Source organism: Rhinolophus sinicus, chromosome 3 (genome assembly GCF_057876585.1).
Source record: "Rhinolophus sinicus isolate RSI-liver-muscle chromosome 3, RSI-T2T, whole genome shotgun sequence".
NCBI lineage: Eukaryota > Metazoa > Chordata > Mammalia > Chiroptera > Rhinolophidae > Rhinolophus > Rhinolophus sinicus.
Window position 1 is genome coordinate 59,382,061 of NC_142503.1, and position 15,393 is coordinate 59,397,453.

A 15,393-nucleotide genomic window follows, 5' to 3' on the forward strand; every position below is an offset into this window, starting at 1 on the left:
TTTGGAATAAACGATTTGTAAGTTTAGACATATATATACGTATATATATGAAATATATTTCATTGTATTTCAAACCATCAGTATATATAAGAATATTTAGCCTGATTGAGTACAGAATATTATATGTTGAGATATGATAGTTTATCAGTTGTCTTTTTTTTTTTTTTTTTAAAGATTTTATTGGGGAAGGGGAACAGGATTTTATTGGGGAACAATGGTCAAATTGTTGTCCTTTCAATCTTAGTTGTGGAGGGTTCTGTTCAGCTTCAAGTTGTTGTTCTTGCAGTCTTAGTTGTGGAGGGCACAGCTCAGCTCCAGGTCCAGTTGCCGTTGCTAGTTGCAGGGGGCACAGCCCACCATCCCTTGCGGGAGTCAAACCGGCAACCTTGTGGTTGAGAGGACAGGCTCCAACCAACTGAGCCATCCGGGAGGCAGCTCAGCTCAAGGTGCCGTGTTCAATCTTAGTTGCAGGGGGCAGAGCCCACCATCCCTTTCGGGACTCGAGGAATTGAACTGGCAACCTTGTGGTTGAGAGCCCACTGGCCCATGTGGGGATCGAACCGGCAGCCTTCGGAGTTAGGAGCACGGAGCTCTAACCGCCTGAGCCACCGGGCCGGCCCTATCAGTTGTCTTTTATACCCTTTGCTTTCATTGGGCAAATATATTATTTTCACAATATGTGAACGTGCATGAATTGTACTGGTCATGTCCTAGTGCTTCACAATTTGTAGCTGACTTTAAAGAGCTGAAAAGAATGTATCTGATTTGGATAAATTAATGTTGTCAAATACATTCCACCGACTGCTCATCTCTGCAACTTCATATACACATTGATCATTAGTAAAAGCCTCCAGTGTGCCAGGATGTCCATTTGTTAAAAAGGAAACAACAAAACTTTCTTTTTCCATTCTGCATTAATGTATTTTTTTGCTTATTGTATAATTTTTGTATTTTGTTCCAGATAAGCTTTTACTATCCTTTTTATAAAAATCATCTCCACTGATTTACATGAAAATAAACATTACCAAAAGAGTCAAAGGCTGAAAAGTTTATTTTTTGAAGAACCACCACCTGGAAAGTGTTAAAAGAAACAAAAATTCAAATATATGCATATATTAGGCCAAAGATGGAAAAATAATTCATGTTACTGTTTTGGGATTAAAATAGTCTTTTAACAAATTTTGGTAATTTGACACTTCTCCCCCAATTATTCATATAAGGATTAGGCATTATATAAAGCCGGAATGATAAGTAGCAAAGGATGCTAGTGGACTTGAATATGCAACTTACTTTCTTGGATAAGAGATTAGTAAATTTTAATATATTTATTTACCTGACTGTGTTCTAAAATATCCATTTAACAGACTTATGTGTTTTAAAATTAAATAATTCGGTAAAAGATCCTTAGAGAAAAAGAGTTAATGGTGTGAGTAAATTACATTCTTAGCTAATGTTATCTGGCATCAATATTATAAAATATATTGAGATCTTCTTAATTTATGATAGTATAGTATTTTATGTGCTATAGTTCAAATTAAACAGTCTTTGCCCTCAAGGGAGACAGAGAAAGTTACCCATCATTAAACCTAACCATTAGTTTTGTTTGAGCAAAACCTCACTAATATATGTTTGGGAGTTCTGAGCTTAGTGATTTCCCAAAGGGCAATTTGGAATAACACAATAAATTATAATTCCATTAGTTATAGGTCATCCACCACAATCTAAAAATGTCTTCTGTAGCTTAAATGTTAATCTTTAATAAAATTACATCTTTCATCTTTCTGAGCCATGTTTTCGTCTGTTACCAAATAATTTTTATGTATTTAGTTTGATATGGGGAAAGAACTATAATACTTTTTTTTTTATCATGATGGGACAATTTTGTAGCATATCATTATGCTTTTGGTAACTGATTGGCAGGATCTATATGAAATAATTTTCTAGTCCCTACGGTTTCAGAAAAGCTTCAAAATGCCATATTTTTAATATGGCTTAAAAAAGTACCCAAAGGCCAGTAAAACATTTTATTTATTATATTGCTTTGAGTTTTCAGATTCATATATTGGGTGTGTTCAGTTTAACCATTTTAATCTTCATTTCAAATATTGCGGTACATGTAATATACTTCTTTCTCATCTTTTTAACCTTTGGCAAATGCATAGTCATTTTGCACTTGTTTTTCATTTTCCACACCTGGTAAAATTTCCCTGGTTAAAATATACTGATCAGTGAATAGGAAGCTAGTGCCAGTGATCCTTTGTGAGAGCTTTTCACTGGTCCTGTAGTGATTCTACCAGAGGTAACCATTTTGGCCATTACAGATTTTTTAACCATTAATTGCCAATACAGATTTTCAGTACTCTAAAAAGATAATCTGGTTGCAGCCTTTAAAAATATTCTATTAAGTGATTATCAGTTATTCCTCATTATTGAAAATTGATGAGATGTGCTGATTTATTTTGCTTATTCTTTGAGAAAATTAAGTCACTCTGCAAATTATGTGATTGCCTGGTATGACATATCACTCTGCTTGATAGCATATTAAAAGACAAAAAAATATAATGCACAGTTGTATTATAGCACAGCTGTTATAGAAGAATGTGTTCACAGTGGTTTTACTTCAGCAGGCCCAAAATCCAAAAAGGCAAAAGATACCGGCAAAGGCACTTCATTCACTAATACTGCCGATGTATTGAAAAAGATCGAGGTAAGGTTTTCTTCTTACTATAAGAGCAAACTGAAAATATGTCATACCTCCTTTTGTCATCGTCAGCCTTTCCACCTCCTCTCTTTTTAATAACATGGATTTGGCAGAACCAAACCCAGCACACAGCACACAGGAAAGGTTTGAACATTTTTGGCTGGGAGACATGGAGGTTCCATCCTGTCCTTCTCTACCACTCACCTGTCAACTTGCCTCACCTTCTATCACCTGTGTCCTTTTCCACTCTCTCTCTGTTTTCCCCTTGCATTGGAGTTATGTGTAGGAAAGAAACATGAAAGAGTTACATACCTAAAATGTATGTCTTCTAAAGTTTTTCTCCTATTGTTGTATATGGACCTTTTTAATGCTTTTTATTTTTCTGTCTCATGATAAGTGCAGAAGATTCTATTGAGGGAAAACTATCTCTTATGGAACTCATTTTTATATCTTCTTATTTTTAATATTTTAAACACAAAAAGATGTAAAATTCAAGACATTAATAAATTGAAAATGTGCCTTCCCATCCTGGTCACTAGCCATCTACTTCCCTTCCTGTAGACAACCAACGTTACCAGTTTCTTATATATGCTTCCAGAAATATTTTATGCATAGCAAATACAGATTTTTTTTCCTTTTTGTTTAAATGACAAAAGTGGCATATATACTCTTTTGCATTTTTATTTTGTCACTTAAAATATTTTGGAAATGGTTCGATGTCAGTCTGTGTAGATAGAATTGCCTCGTTCTTTTTTTTGGCTGCACTATAATAATGAACCGTAATTTAATTTGATCAATACCCTACTGGACATTATATTTCATCTAGTGTTTCACTATTATAAAAAATGCTGCAATGATTTCATGTTAAGTATGCCATTTCACACGTGTAGCGTAGATCTCTAAGATTTCTAGAAGTGGATTTATGGGACAGTCGTTATATGTATTGTATAATATGGATAAATATTAACAGATCGCTCTCCATGGAGGGTATACCAATTTATTCCTACAGTCAATGCAGGTAGCAGGTATTGCATTGATGGTGATGATGATGATAATGATAGCAGCTAGCACTTATTGAGAACTTATTATTTACCAGGTTCTTTGATGAACCTTTTACATTCATTTTGTACTTAAGACTTCAGTACAACAAAGAGAGATGGGTATAATTATTCCTTATTTACAGATGAGGAAATCAAGGCTTTAAGACTCTTACTTGCCTGGCCAATTTGGCACAGTTACGTGGTAACAGAAACTCATATTTTTGTTATTCTGTTTTTTGACCAGTACTTGAACTGGCCGTAACAAGTCTAAAAATAAAGCCAACAGAATTGTTGAAGGAATAGTGTTAACTGTCAGGTTTAACTGGTGGAATGATGGATAGGCTTGTAGACCTCGCCAATTTGTATTGATTGATCACAGATCCTGACTGTTCTTAAAGCTTCCTGGAAAGAAGTTGCTAAGATGACATGTGCCATAAGGAAGATTGATCTGGACCTCTGAATGTGGTTTCTCATCAGAACAAAATGTGTTTCTTTATTCCCTACATATAAACACCTTTTTCAGCATAAACATCGTTAAAACTGGAGTTTTAAATCTAGAAATCTCAATGAGTTAGCAGTTTAAATAGAGCAAAATAGCTTCCAGATGACTGTTATTGTTCATTTATTCAGCAAAAGCAGTTGCAAGTTTTATTATAAAACTGTGGATGGAGAGGGAGTGACATACACTCAAATCTCACAATTAATGTGTGAATAACCAGATAGCAGTGAACTAATATATGAGCTTTCTGTTTCTATGTGACATACAAAAGGCTCTCTCTGTAATAGGGTGACCGTATAGTATTTAAACTAGAAGGACTGCTCTTTGTCCATAAACTGACTGTTTTTAAAGTATTTTCTTATTATATTATTCACATTATTCTTAAAACAAATATATAAAGTTAGTATGGGTAAATAGTTACATCTTACAGAAAATAAAATGGAGACTACTAAGTAGGTGAACCAAAACTAGTAGCTTAACACTAAAGGAATGAAGTAATGAGACAGTGCATGTGGCTTTGACATCATTTTTTTTAATTCTATAAAACTGCTATTTGTTAACCGATGAGGTATTTTATGCGTTTGATTTAGGTTTACGTGGCAGAAATAAACTTGAGGTTATTTATTTAGTAGTATTTGAGGTGAGAATAATGGAAATGAAAACTCCCTAGTCCCTGTGTAGCATGGAGTGAATTCTGTAATATTTTAAAAATATTTTAACATAGCTGGTTGAAATAATTCCATTGCTAATTATGAAATAATAACTAAGAGCATGAATTTTCAGATAACAGACTATACCTTGCACAGAGTTGAATAAATACAGCAGTATAGTTCCCTTTTAACTACCCAAACTTATGACCTTTTTACTATGATTTGATTGAAATAGAAAATAAAAAAGATCTATATATTAATTAGCATTTATATCATTGTGTATATTTGTGTGTGTGTATGTGTGTTTATAACACTTCAAAAGATCTATAAATACTGTTTGTTTACTTGTAGTTTTCCAAAGGGATTACCAGTTGGAAAAATTGCATACATTATATTTTAAATATAGTAATACTCATATAAGGCAACTTGGGGTCAGTATGAAGATAATTATCTTGGTCTTATTTGTTCTGCCTGAGTAGGGTGAGGTGGTGACAGGAAAAGCGGCATTTGAATTTTGATTAGAAACTGAATTTATCTGATAAAGTCTTTTTATTACTTTTGATTTCCTTAAATTCAAATTTGAATGTAATTAAAGGAATTTTTAAAATTAAATGTTTAAGAACCAATAAAGTAATACTAAGTTGTAGTCATTCCAAATACAAAATGTGTTTTATCTCTATATGTAATCTACAAAGCAAAAATCTTATAATAGGATGGAGTATTTGCAGATTTATGAATTAGTGTTTTTATTACTATTTAAAGATATTCACATCTTAGCAAAAGTGCTCTTATGCCTTAATTATGAATATTAATGTGTGAAAATTTTGCTGTACCCACTTCCTAGAAAACTTGTGAAATTCTATCACCTATGCAAATTAAGCATAGAACAATTTAGTGAACAAATAGTGACAGTAATGAAAACAGGTCACTTTTTATCAAATGAAAATGTTATTGATAGTCATAATAGGAATGTGAAGATGTATTAAAGTTAAATCTGTGTTATGAGGAGGTAACATAGTGAATTTAACAGGGTAAATAAGCAGGACTATCAGGCAATCAAAGCTTTTCTAACTCTGCATCTCTCCTTTGCCTCCTTTCATAGATTATTAATAAGTGCTAATGCTGACTGTGATTTGAGTTTCAATCTTTCTTTTTTCTCAGCCTGCCTGATATATTGACATGCAGGATTCCTGGAAATGGGAAGTAAATAATGAGAAAGAAAAGAAACAAGGACAGGATAATCAGCAAGTAGGATAATTCACCCCAATATGACTTGATACTGTTTAAATAATTCTACTTACAAAATAAAACATAGACATTTTGAAGTAGTACCATTACATTATCTTTTCTCCTTTTATGTTTAGGAGGAAAACAAAATAACATAATGAAAGTTCTTCTCCATAAACTGAATCAGTTCAATATTTTAGAAGGAGGTAGGATAGAAATCATAAAAATAAAGCACTCTGCATTAGAGCTGATACCCCAGCATTACCTGAGACCCAATTATGAAGTAGCAAAATCAAATAAAATAAGTGTCATGATAGGACAGTGAATTTCTCCTTTCTTGAGTTAGCTCAGAATTTCTTATGTGATGGTCTGCACGTGTTGGTCAGGGAAGATTAGAATAAGGTGATAGGTTACTATGTTCTCTTGAGGCTGAGCAGCGAAGACAAAGTCTAGTGATTTCCATATTAGTTAATGAAGCTCATTTATACCAGGAATTGGAAAAGAAAAGCGATGGTGAAAAATCAGATGAGGAAAATGAAGAGAAAGAAGGAAGCAAAGAGAAAAGTAAAGAAGGTGATGATGATGAGGAAGATGGTGCTGCAGAGGAAGAGGAATATGATGAAGAAGAGCAAGAAGAGGTAACGGTCTATTTTGGAAGGGTAACGAAGTTACTAAGCTTAAGGATTATCTAATAAGGAATCAGATATTTGGTATAGATGAAAATGAATAAACAAACAAAAAGCAACTTACTGGGAACTAGGGGCATGTTATTATCACTGGCATCAATTCCTCTGTATCAAGAGAATTATTATAGCATTGAAGTTATTATAGCATTGAGTGCAGAGTATAGAATTATTACAGCCTTGAATACAGGAAGGAAAAGTAACTTGATAGGCAACTAGGCAACTTTGTAAGGGGAAGTCCACACGTTAAGGAAATTGATCATAAAAATTAAGATTTATGGACATAAAATTTTAAGTCAGCAATTAAGGGCTAGGTCTGAGGGGGATCCCTGCAACACATCGTGTTTCAAATCCTGACGTGTATGTGGACACCAGAACATTTATAGTCCAACCTCAAGTGTCTGACTGATCAGGACTCAGTGTTTTCGATTTTGGATTTCCAACTTTTAGAAATGGTGCGTTTCAAAATAAGCTGGAGTCGATCAAGATATTTTTGAGCACAGTAACTTTGTTGGTCACGTCCTTTGGGGCTTGATAGACACCTTGTGCAGTAACCCTCGGCTGAGAGTTTGTTCTCCATTCCAGTGACCTTTGTCTTCACTCCATTTCAGCTTCTCACACCACACTCGGGATCTTTCTTCACCTGAACTGCTCCAACTATGACACCTTTATTATGTGCTTTAATTATTTTGCATTAAGTTTCAGATTCTTTTGCAATTTATATTGGTGTAAAGGGATAGGGATCCATTTTTATCTGTTTCCAAATGGCCAGCCAGCTGCCATCCCCATTTATTAAATAATTGGCTTTCTGCACAGATTTGAAATTCTTTTTTATCAACTGTTAAGATTCCCACATCTACTTAGATGTATTTCTGGACTCTGAGCCGTTGGTCTATTTCTGAACCATCACTAAGCTGTTCTAATGAAGCTTCTGATTATTTGTTAATAATTTTAGGGCATATTGCCCTTCTTTTTCAGGATTTTCCTGAGTATTCTTTGTTTATTCTTCCAAATAAATTTTAACTCTAAACCTTTTAAATTAAACATATCACATTTGTCTCCAGTTTTCTTTTCCAGATTGTTCACTTGTTTTATTCCTGTACTTGACGTGATAGAGACAACCAGACCCTTTGATCCTCTATTTCTACTTACTGGTTCCTTGTCTTAATTTCCTTCCCTAGGAGCCCATCCATACCTTGCTCACCCTTCAGCATCTTTCTTGACATTGCCCTCGTCCGTTGCTCTCCCAGCACTACTCTAGACCAAGTCAACCTTTGATTAGTCCCTCTTTGCCCCTCCAAATCTGCCTATTGAGCTTTTCTGAGGAATCACAAAAACTGATGCCACTAAAAAAACGTAAGTCCCATTTTGCTGGCTCACACGTTTTCTGGTGTTTGTTGTTTTTTTTTTAATCAAGTTAGTTCTCCATAGCAAGTATTTCTGGTTATCTTCTTTCTTTTTAATCCCTCTCCTCGACTACCTAGCCTTTCACTTTTAGTGGATAATAGCACCTTCATCTACAAAATAGAGCCCTCAAGAGAAAACTCCCTTAATTTCATGTCCTCTGCCTTCAAACTAAATGTCTTCCCTTCTCTTCTTTTTTATCAGTGGAAGAAATGTCCTTCATCCTATTTGAGACTCACTGTCCTGCCCTTTTGGGGGACCATAATCCTCATATTATTTCCCTTTACAAATTTTCAACCTCTTTTTCTACCCATCTCATCCGTTTATGCATTAAAACATGTTCATCTCCCACTGTAAAATCCGTTCTCCGTATTTCTTCTCCACTCTCCTACTGTCTCTTAGAGAGATCACTAGCTGTCATCATTTGCTCACTTCTCCCTGTTCCCCTTTTTTAGCTCTTTTTAATCTGATTTCTACCTATATGTTATTAAAATTATTGCCACCAAATTCACCAGCGGATAAATTTTAGTCCTTATTTCACTTGGCTTTTGTGCAACACATCATTGCTCACAACTTCATTATTAAAATGTTTCCTTTATTTAAATTAACAATTTAAGGCTATTATAGGCATCTACTATATTCCAGGCGTTGTGCTGGGTGCCAATACATAGACAGACATGCTTGCTTCCCTTGGTTTTTGTGACACTTCTTGTTTTTCTTCTACTTACGGTATCTTTTTGTGATCTATTTTGAGTTCTTTCTGGTCTTTAAATATCAGTATTCTTCAGAGTTCTTCCCTTGGTCTTCTTTTTGTCTCTAATCTCCCTTAGAGATTGAATCCTTATCCAAAGTTTTAGTTACCCTATAATACCTATGACTGTAATGCTCAATTCTTTTTCATTCACCCGGGAGTGATTGTATACTAAGTGTATGCTTGGAAGTATACAAGGCAAGGAGAATATCAAGATACAGTTCCCCTCAAGGACTTGGGTCTAGTGGGAGGCAGATGAGAATGGAGACAGTTATGATACAGTGAATAATGCTATGATGTAATAGTACAGGATGCTATAGGAGCATGTAAGAGGGGCACCAAACTCCATTTTAGGGATGTCAAAGGAAATATCTCAAAGAAGACAATTTATGAGATCTGAAGAGTTAATCAGACCAAGATGAGAAATGGAGTGGAGGAGACTTGCAGATGGAGGGAAAAACATGGAGAAGGCTTAGTGGTGATGAGAATGTGGCATAAGAATACAGTTGACCAGGTAAGTCAATATGGCTGGACTAGAGAGTGTAAGTAGGGTACGTGGAGAGATGAAGCTGAAGAGACACGTGAAAGGTCTTGCTTGAATACCAAACTGAGTGAGAAATGTGGCTTTATCCTAAGTGCTGTGGGGAGCCATTGAAGAGTTTTAAGTGGTGGAATAGTATGATCATATTTGTATTTTAGAAAGGTCATTTGCTTGGATTGGAAGGAACCAGGGTTGGATCATGTTTGAAAGCTTGTTGCTGTAAACCAATGATTCTCAATTGGTGATTTTGCCCTCCAAAGGATATTTGGTAATGTCTGGAGCCATTTTTGGTTGTCACGATTGGCCTTGGGGATGGTGGCATGCTATTAGCTTCGAGTGTGTATTGGCCAGTATTCTAGACAATATTGGCTTTTGGAATGTTCTTTATAATCTGCTTGATTTGAGATGTGTTGAAATTAAGATCTCCCCTAACAAGAACAGCAAACATCAGGAAACAAACAACAATCCACTTTAATAGACATATATGTTCTGAGTGGGAGGCCGGATGAGGGATGGAAACAAGAGCTCTGTTAAAGCCTTTCTATTAAAGTTGCCCTCTTTGCTCTTTTTAGCAATTAATTAATTAATGAAAAATTCATGCTAATTACCTTACCTGATGTACTGAGGATTTCATAAGCATTTTGTATTGAAGAATAAAATGGAGCAGATTATCTGTGTAACACCTATATGTAATGTGGAGGAAATACAGACATTTTTCTTTTTTATTCAATCGTTTGAATATTGTAATTAAAGAAAAAGGCAAGGGCTCAAATGAAACCCAAGAACCATTTCAGCCATCAGTTTGAGCAAGTTCCCACTTTATACCTGTATCAACGTTACTAACATGATAAAATTACCTAATGTGAATCACTGAACATACTTGGAGGTGCTCGTGTCCAAAACACAAGTGGCATACGCTCAGTTTGGAACAGTAGAGCATCCCTTCCTTACTCATTTCCACTTTTGTGTACCAAATGGCTTGCTTATCTTTCCACACAAGTGTCCTTGCCAAGATCTCATTTACACAGTGGCCTCAACTGAACTCTCAACCATGCCATGCCTCCCGTGTACATTGGCCTCAGGCTTCAGCTGGTGTCCAGACATTGTTGGATTTCTTGGTACCAGAGAAGCCAGGCCAATTTCCTGGAAATGGTGAGGGTCTTAGCCGGATACAGAAACTTACTGTTTAGGGAAGACAAAGTAATGAAATAGTTATCTGAATAATATGTTACCTTTCTTGTGTTGTTTATATAAATTTATATATATAATTCCACCATGTATTAAATAAGCTGATATCCAGGAGACTTTCTTTTGGAAATAGCCTCTATTTGTTACTCTATCATAATTCCTGCTGTAGACAGTAGAGATGTGGAGGTTAACTTTTTATTGTGGCTAATTCAACCATGTACAAAAACCTAATGACTATTAAACACCCATAGACTAATCACCTGGCTTTAACAATGATCAATCCATAGCCAATCTTTTAATCACTCATTCATCCACCCAATCCACTCCTTTCCCCCAACTTCCTTGGATTATTGTAAAGCAAAGCCTAAGCATTGTGTCATTTCATCCATAACTATTTGAGTACGTACTCAAAAATGAGGACTCTTTAACAACATGACAATATCATTACTACACTTAGCACAATGGAATATATTCCTTAATATAATCAAATATTAAGCCAGTAATCAAATTTTTTCAATTGTTTCAAAAAAATTTTGTTCTAATCAGAATCTAAATGCAGCCCATACACTCCAGTTAGTTAATAATGCTCTTAAATTTATTTTAATCAATATCTGAATTGATTCAATATTTGAATTTTTGATAGAAAGCACACTTATATGGATAATAGTCTTACTTTACCATAAGAATTAGAATATTCCCGGGGGTTTAACCCCTCAACCTAAAGGAAATTGAGAGGCTTTGGATGGGATATAGCATACTCTAGGTTTGATTTGGTATCTTGAGGCCTTTTTTTTTATAAGAAGCAAACATCCCTTTGCTTATGCTCATTGTGCATTGTGACTGAAAACCTTAGTTCTGGTGTAGTCTAATGTTAATGTAAATCGGCTTTGTTTCTCGAGTGTCTGTTCATTTATTTGGAGTAAGTATTCAGTAGTTTAGCTAAACCATGTATCATCCCACTAAGATGTAATGAATTAGATGTATCATGGGTAATAGGCATCCCTTTGTGTTCTCTTAGCTACCATGTTTCCCTGAAAATAAGACCTAACCGGAAAATAAGCCCTAGCATGATTTTTCAGGATGACATCCCCTGAATATAAGCCCTAATGCGTCTTTTGGAGCAAACCTTAATATAAGACCTGGTCTTATTTTCAGGGAAACACGGTAGTTGGTGACTAAGAATAGGAGGAAGTGGTACTCTTGGGGAAAAAAGCAGTATATGTAGATAGATGTGAGTGAAAGCTAATGTGTTTTCTAAGCATATGACATAACAGACTTCTTTTAAACCTGGTGTATTTTATTACCTAAGTTTGGTAGTTATAAACTTAAAGAGACAACCTACGTTGTTCCTTAATAATCATGTTACTACTCATTCATTTTGATGTTTACTGAGGGTTGTATCATTCATTTCACTTAGGAAAATGACTACATTAATTCATACTTTGAGGATGGAGATGATTTTGGTGCAGACAGTGACGATAACATGGATGAAGCAACTTACTAGCTATGACATTTCTCAAAAACTGTTTTTATGATACAGCTTTGGAACATTTGGACAGACTTCTTTCCTATTTCTGATAAGGAATGAGTAAGTATTTTATTTTTGTTCCTGTTTTGTTAGACAAACATTTGTTACCAAAATATTCAGAACCACTTTGAGTTTACATACCAGTTATCTTACCAATTAGTCTCTGACATTCTGACATTCTTTCTCAGTACCTGTTATCTCTCTTAAGTATTCAAGCAAATTTTGTGGGTTTTTTGGTATTATTTAGATTAGAATGTGCCTAAAGGGTTTTTGCATCTTTTAATCTATGTATTCATCCTTGGACACATTATTGTTTAATTGCTGATCTTTTGTAAAAAACTATCACTGGTCATCATAATGGATTTCTGTAATCTGAAAGCTAATTTAATACTGCACATACAGCACTTTAAAAACAAAGAAACTTGAAAATAATTTTACTTTTTAACTTTTACATGGTATGTTCTGTGCTACTACATTATGACTACATAAACCTACCTGAGCTCTTACAAGCACATATGAGATTAGAAGTTTTGTGATTGAAAACACACACAGGGAAAGATGCCAATTAGATCTATGTAAATTTCACAGCTAGCAACTCAGCCAGTGCAAAAACCTGAGATGCATATTAAAAAGACTTGAATTTGGGGATAACTTCATACCATCCAATATATGAGTTAATCATCATTCCACCATAGTAAGTTTGGTATCTTCAAATCGTTGGGCTTATGAAAAATTAGACTGAGATATCTGATTTAAATTTGTACTTTACAAAAGGTGGAGTAAGTTCTAGTTATGTAAATCTCACTGCAGAATACATATGTGAAATCTGTAAGGTGTAATGGCCTCTATTATACCGTGTTTCCCCAAAAATAAGACCTAGCCGGACAAGTATATGTAATGCGTCTTTTGGAGCAAAAATTAATGTAAGACCCAGTCTTCAGATCTTATATATAATCTAAGACCGGGTCATATATTAATTTTTGCTCCAAAAGACGCATTAGAGCTGCTTGTCCGGCTAGGTCTTATTTTCGGGGAAACACAGTATTTCAAAGACTCATAGCTATCCAGCTGATTTATGTAACAGTGCAGAATTAAACTCAGGTCATTTTGAAATTAAGATGAATCTTTTCTGTTTTAATTAAAAACTAGCTTCTCTGACTCTTTATATTTAGGAGTTGGGGATTACCTAAAAACCTTAGCCTCTAAAAACTCACAAATGCCAAAGATTTTTGAAGGGAATTCATATTATATATTTCAAAAAATTATTTATTAAAAGAAATAAATTTATTTTTCCCTTTTGGGAAGATATCACTCATTACCCTCTATCCAAAGAACCAGAACCCCAGATTCTATTTCTGCCTTTACTGTTAAACTCAACCTTGATATTGAGCTTGGTTAAGGTTTTTGTGCCTTAGTTTTTTCGCTTGTAAACAATTTCCTATAAAAATTGTTTAAACACCAACCAAAATTTACTACTGTATGTATTCATTCTCTTAGCAGATAGCAACGATCATACAATTTAAATTTGGTATTGCCCTCTAAAATCTAGCTTGTACAGTGATTGAAAACACTGTTTTGAGAAACAAACCTGTTTTCCTCACAAAATTATTGTATTCTGCTTTCCTATCTTGAGGGGGAATATTTATAGTCTTGTGTCATTTTATAACATGGCTTTCTCAGGAACAAAGATCATGTAAAATTGTAATACTTCCACAGATAATTCAAGATGGGTGGGCGGGCCATTATTAGTTCAGTGCTATGTTGATCATATGTGAATTATTTTTTGTTTAAAGGAGCTTATAAAAATTTTTAAAAAGATTCAAAATGGAAAACATGAATAGGTCTACTTTAAAGCAGCATTCTACTATATCTAGAGTAGAAACCTCACTTAAAGTTTGGGTTGCAATGGGCAAATAAAGTCATTGAAGATGGTAATTAACATAGCTGTTTTATGCTCTCACTTCCTTACTTAGTACCTTAGCCAAATACCACTTATGGCTTATCTCTGTGGTTGTTTACTTGCCTTATTGTAAATCTGACAATTGTTTGAAAATGGCAAATACACCAAAGATACAGGTGGTTTTTTCCCTAGCTTTCAATCTGTCTCCACCATTTTAATCCTGCAAGATGGTAAGACAGCCCTTTGGGCAGGGATTTGCTCTGGGAAGCCTCCGCCATCTCCCTGAAGTGCATTGTCTTCCCCTGTGGACAGATCTCTACAAGTTTAAAGTAGAGAACAGGCAGAAAGTATTTGCAGGTTGCTTTTGCCAGCATGAATCTTGTTTTTGTGGTTTAAGATCTCAGAGACTGTGAAGTTTTAGTCCATGGGAAGGTAAACTTTAATGCACAGATAATCTTATATATAAAAAAGTATTTATTGGTGAAGTGTCTTTAAAATTGCTGTATAACATGCAAGACTGTTTTGTTGCCATAATGTTTATTTTTGTGTTTACACATTAAGTTCTTACACATTAAGTTTTAATGTTGTTTTATTTTGAACCTACTTAAATATATTAGAGAAAACTAATATGGATTTTACCTGGTAAAATAACTGTATACTAAGCAGCAGTGCTACTATCAAATACTCTTGAACCACCACCACCAACAAAACTCAAAGTGGTTCAAGTGATAAACTAAGAGATTTGGCAGAGGTAATATTAGTGGGGTCTCTAGTATCATGGACACTGGGTACTAGAGAATGCTAACACATTCATTGGATGTTAATCTTTCCTTCCCCACTACCTCAAAAATGTCAAGCTTTGCCTTACTATGTACGGTTAAAAGCTCCATAGTAAAAACTTTCTTCTTATACAAAAAAATTACATACAATTTTAAGATCAAGATGACTTTAAAAATGAAAAAAAAAAAATTACACTATTAAATTCCTCCATTAAATACAAGCTCCAAATAACTTTCTCGTTTTTTTTGCCACTGTATGTTAATTTTTGAAAATGAATATTCTTGAAGTAGATGTTTCATAAAATTTACATACAGAGTATATTGTTATGACTGATCCACAACTTGCCAAGTCAGGGACCTTGCCTTATGAGGTCTTCTTCTTCCCTGACATCCAAGATCCCCAGAGAACATTCAACTGAAATTTGTTTTCATTCCATTTCATCCTATAAATAATCCAGTGGATTTTGTTTCAATGTAACAAGGGGGGTGGCAACTTGATCTA

At 34.5% G+C, this 15,393-nt stretch overlaps 1 protein-coding gene across 5 annotated transcripts in view; it reads left to right on the top strand.

Moving 5' to 3' along the window:
• The window catches only part of POLR3G (RNA polymerase III subunit G), a 35,787-nt gene extending 22,288 nt beyond the window's left edge, over positions 1-13,499 (top strand). For 4 of the 5 annotated variants that reach the window (XM_088796614.1, XM_088796613.1, XM_019734243.3 and 1 more), the window contains exons 6-8: positions 2,625-2,707; positions 6,609-6,755; positions 12,102-13,499. In XM_088796614.1, the coding sequence (XP_088652740.1) occupies positions 2,625-2,707; positions 6,609-6,755; positions 12,102-12,188 (317 nt within the window). In that variant the 3' untranslated portion in view covers positions 12,189-13,499. The remainder of the gene's footprint in view (positions 1-2,624; positions 2,708-6,608; positions 6,756-12,101) is intronic. The other variant, XM_019734246.3, reaches the window with a different exon arrangement.
• Positions 13,500-15,393: the final 1,894 nt, after the last annotated feature.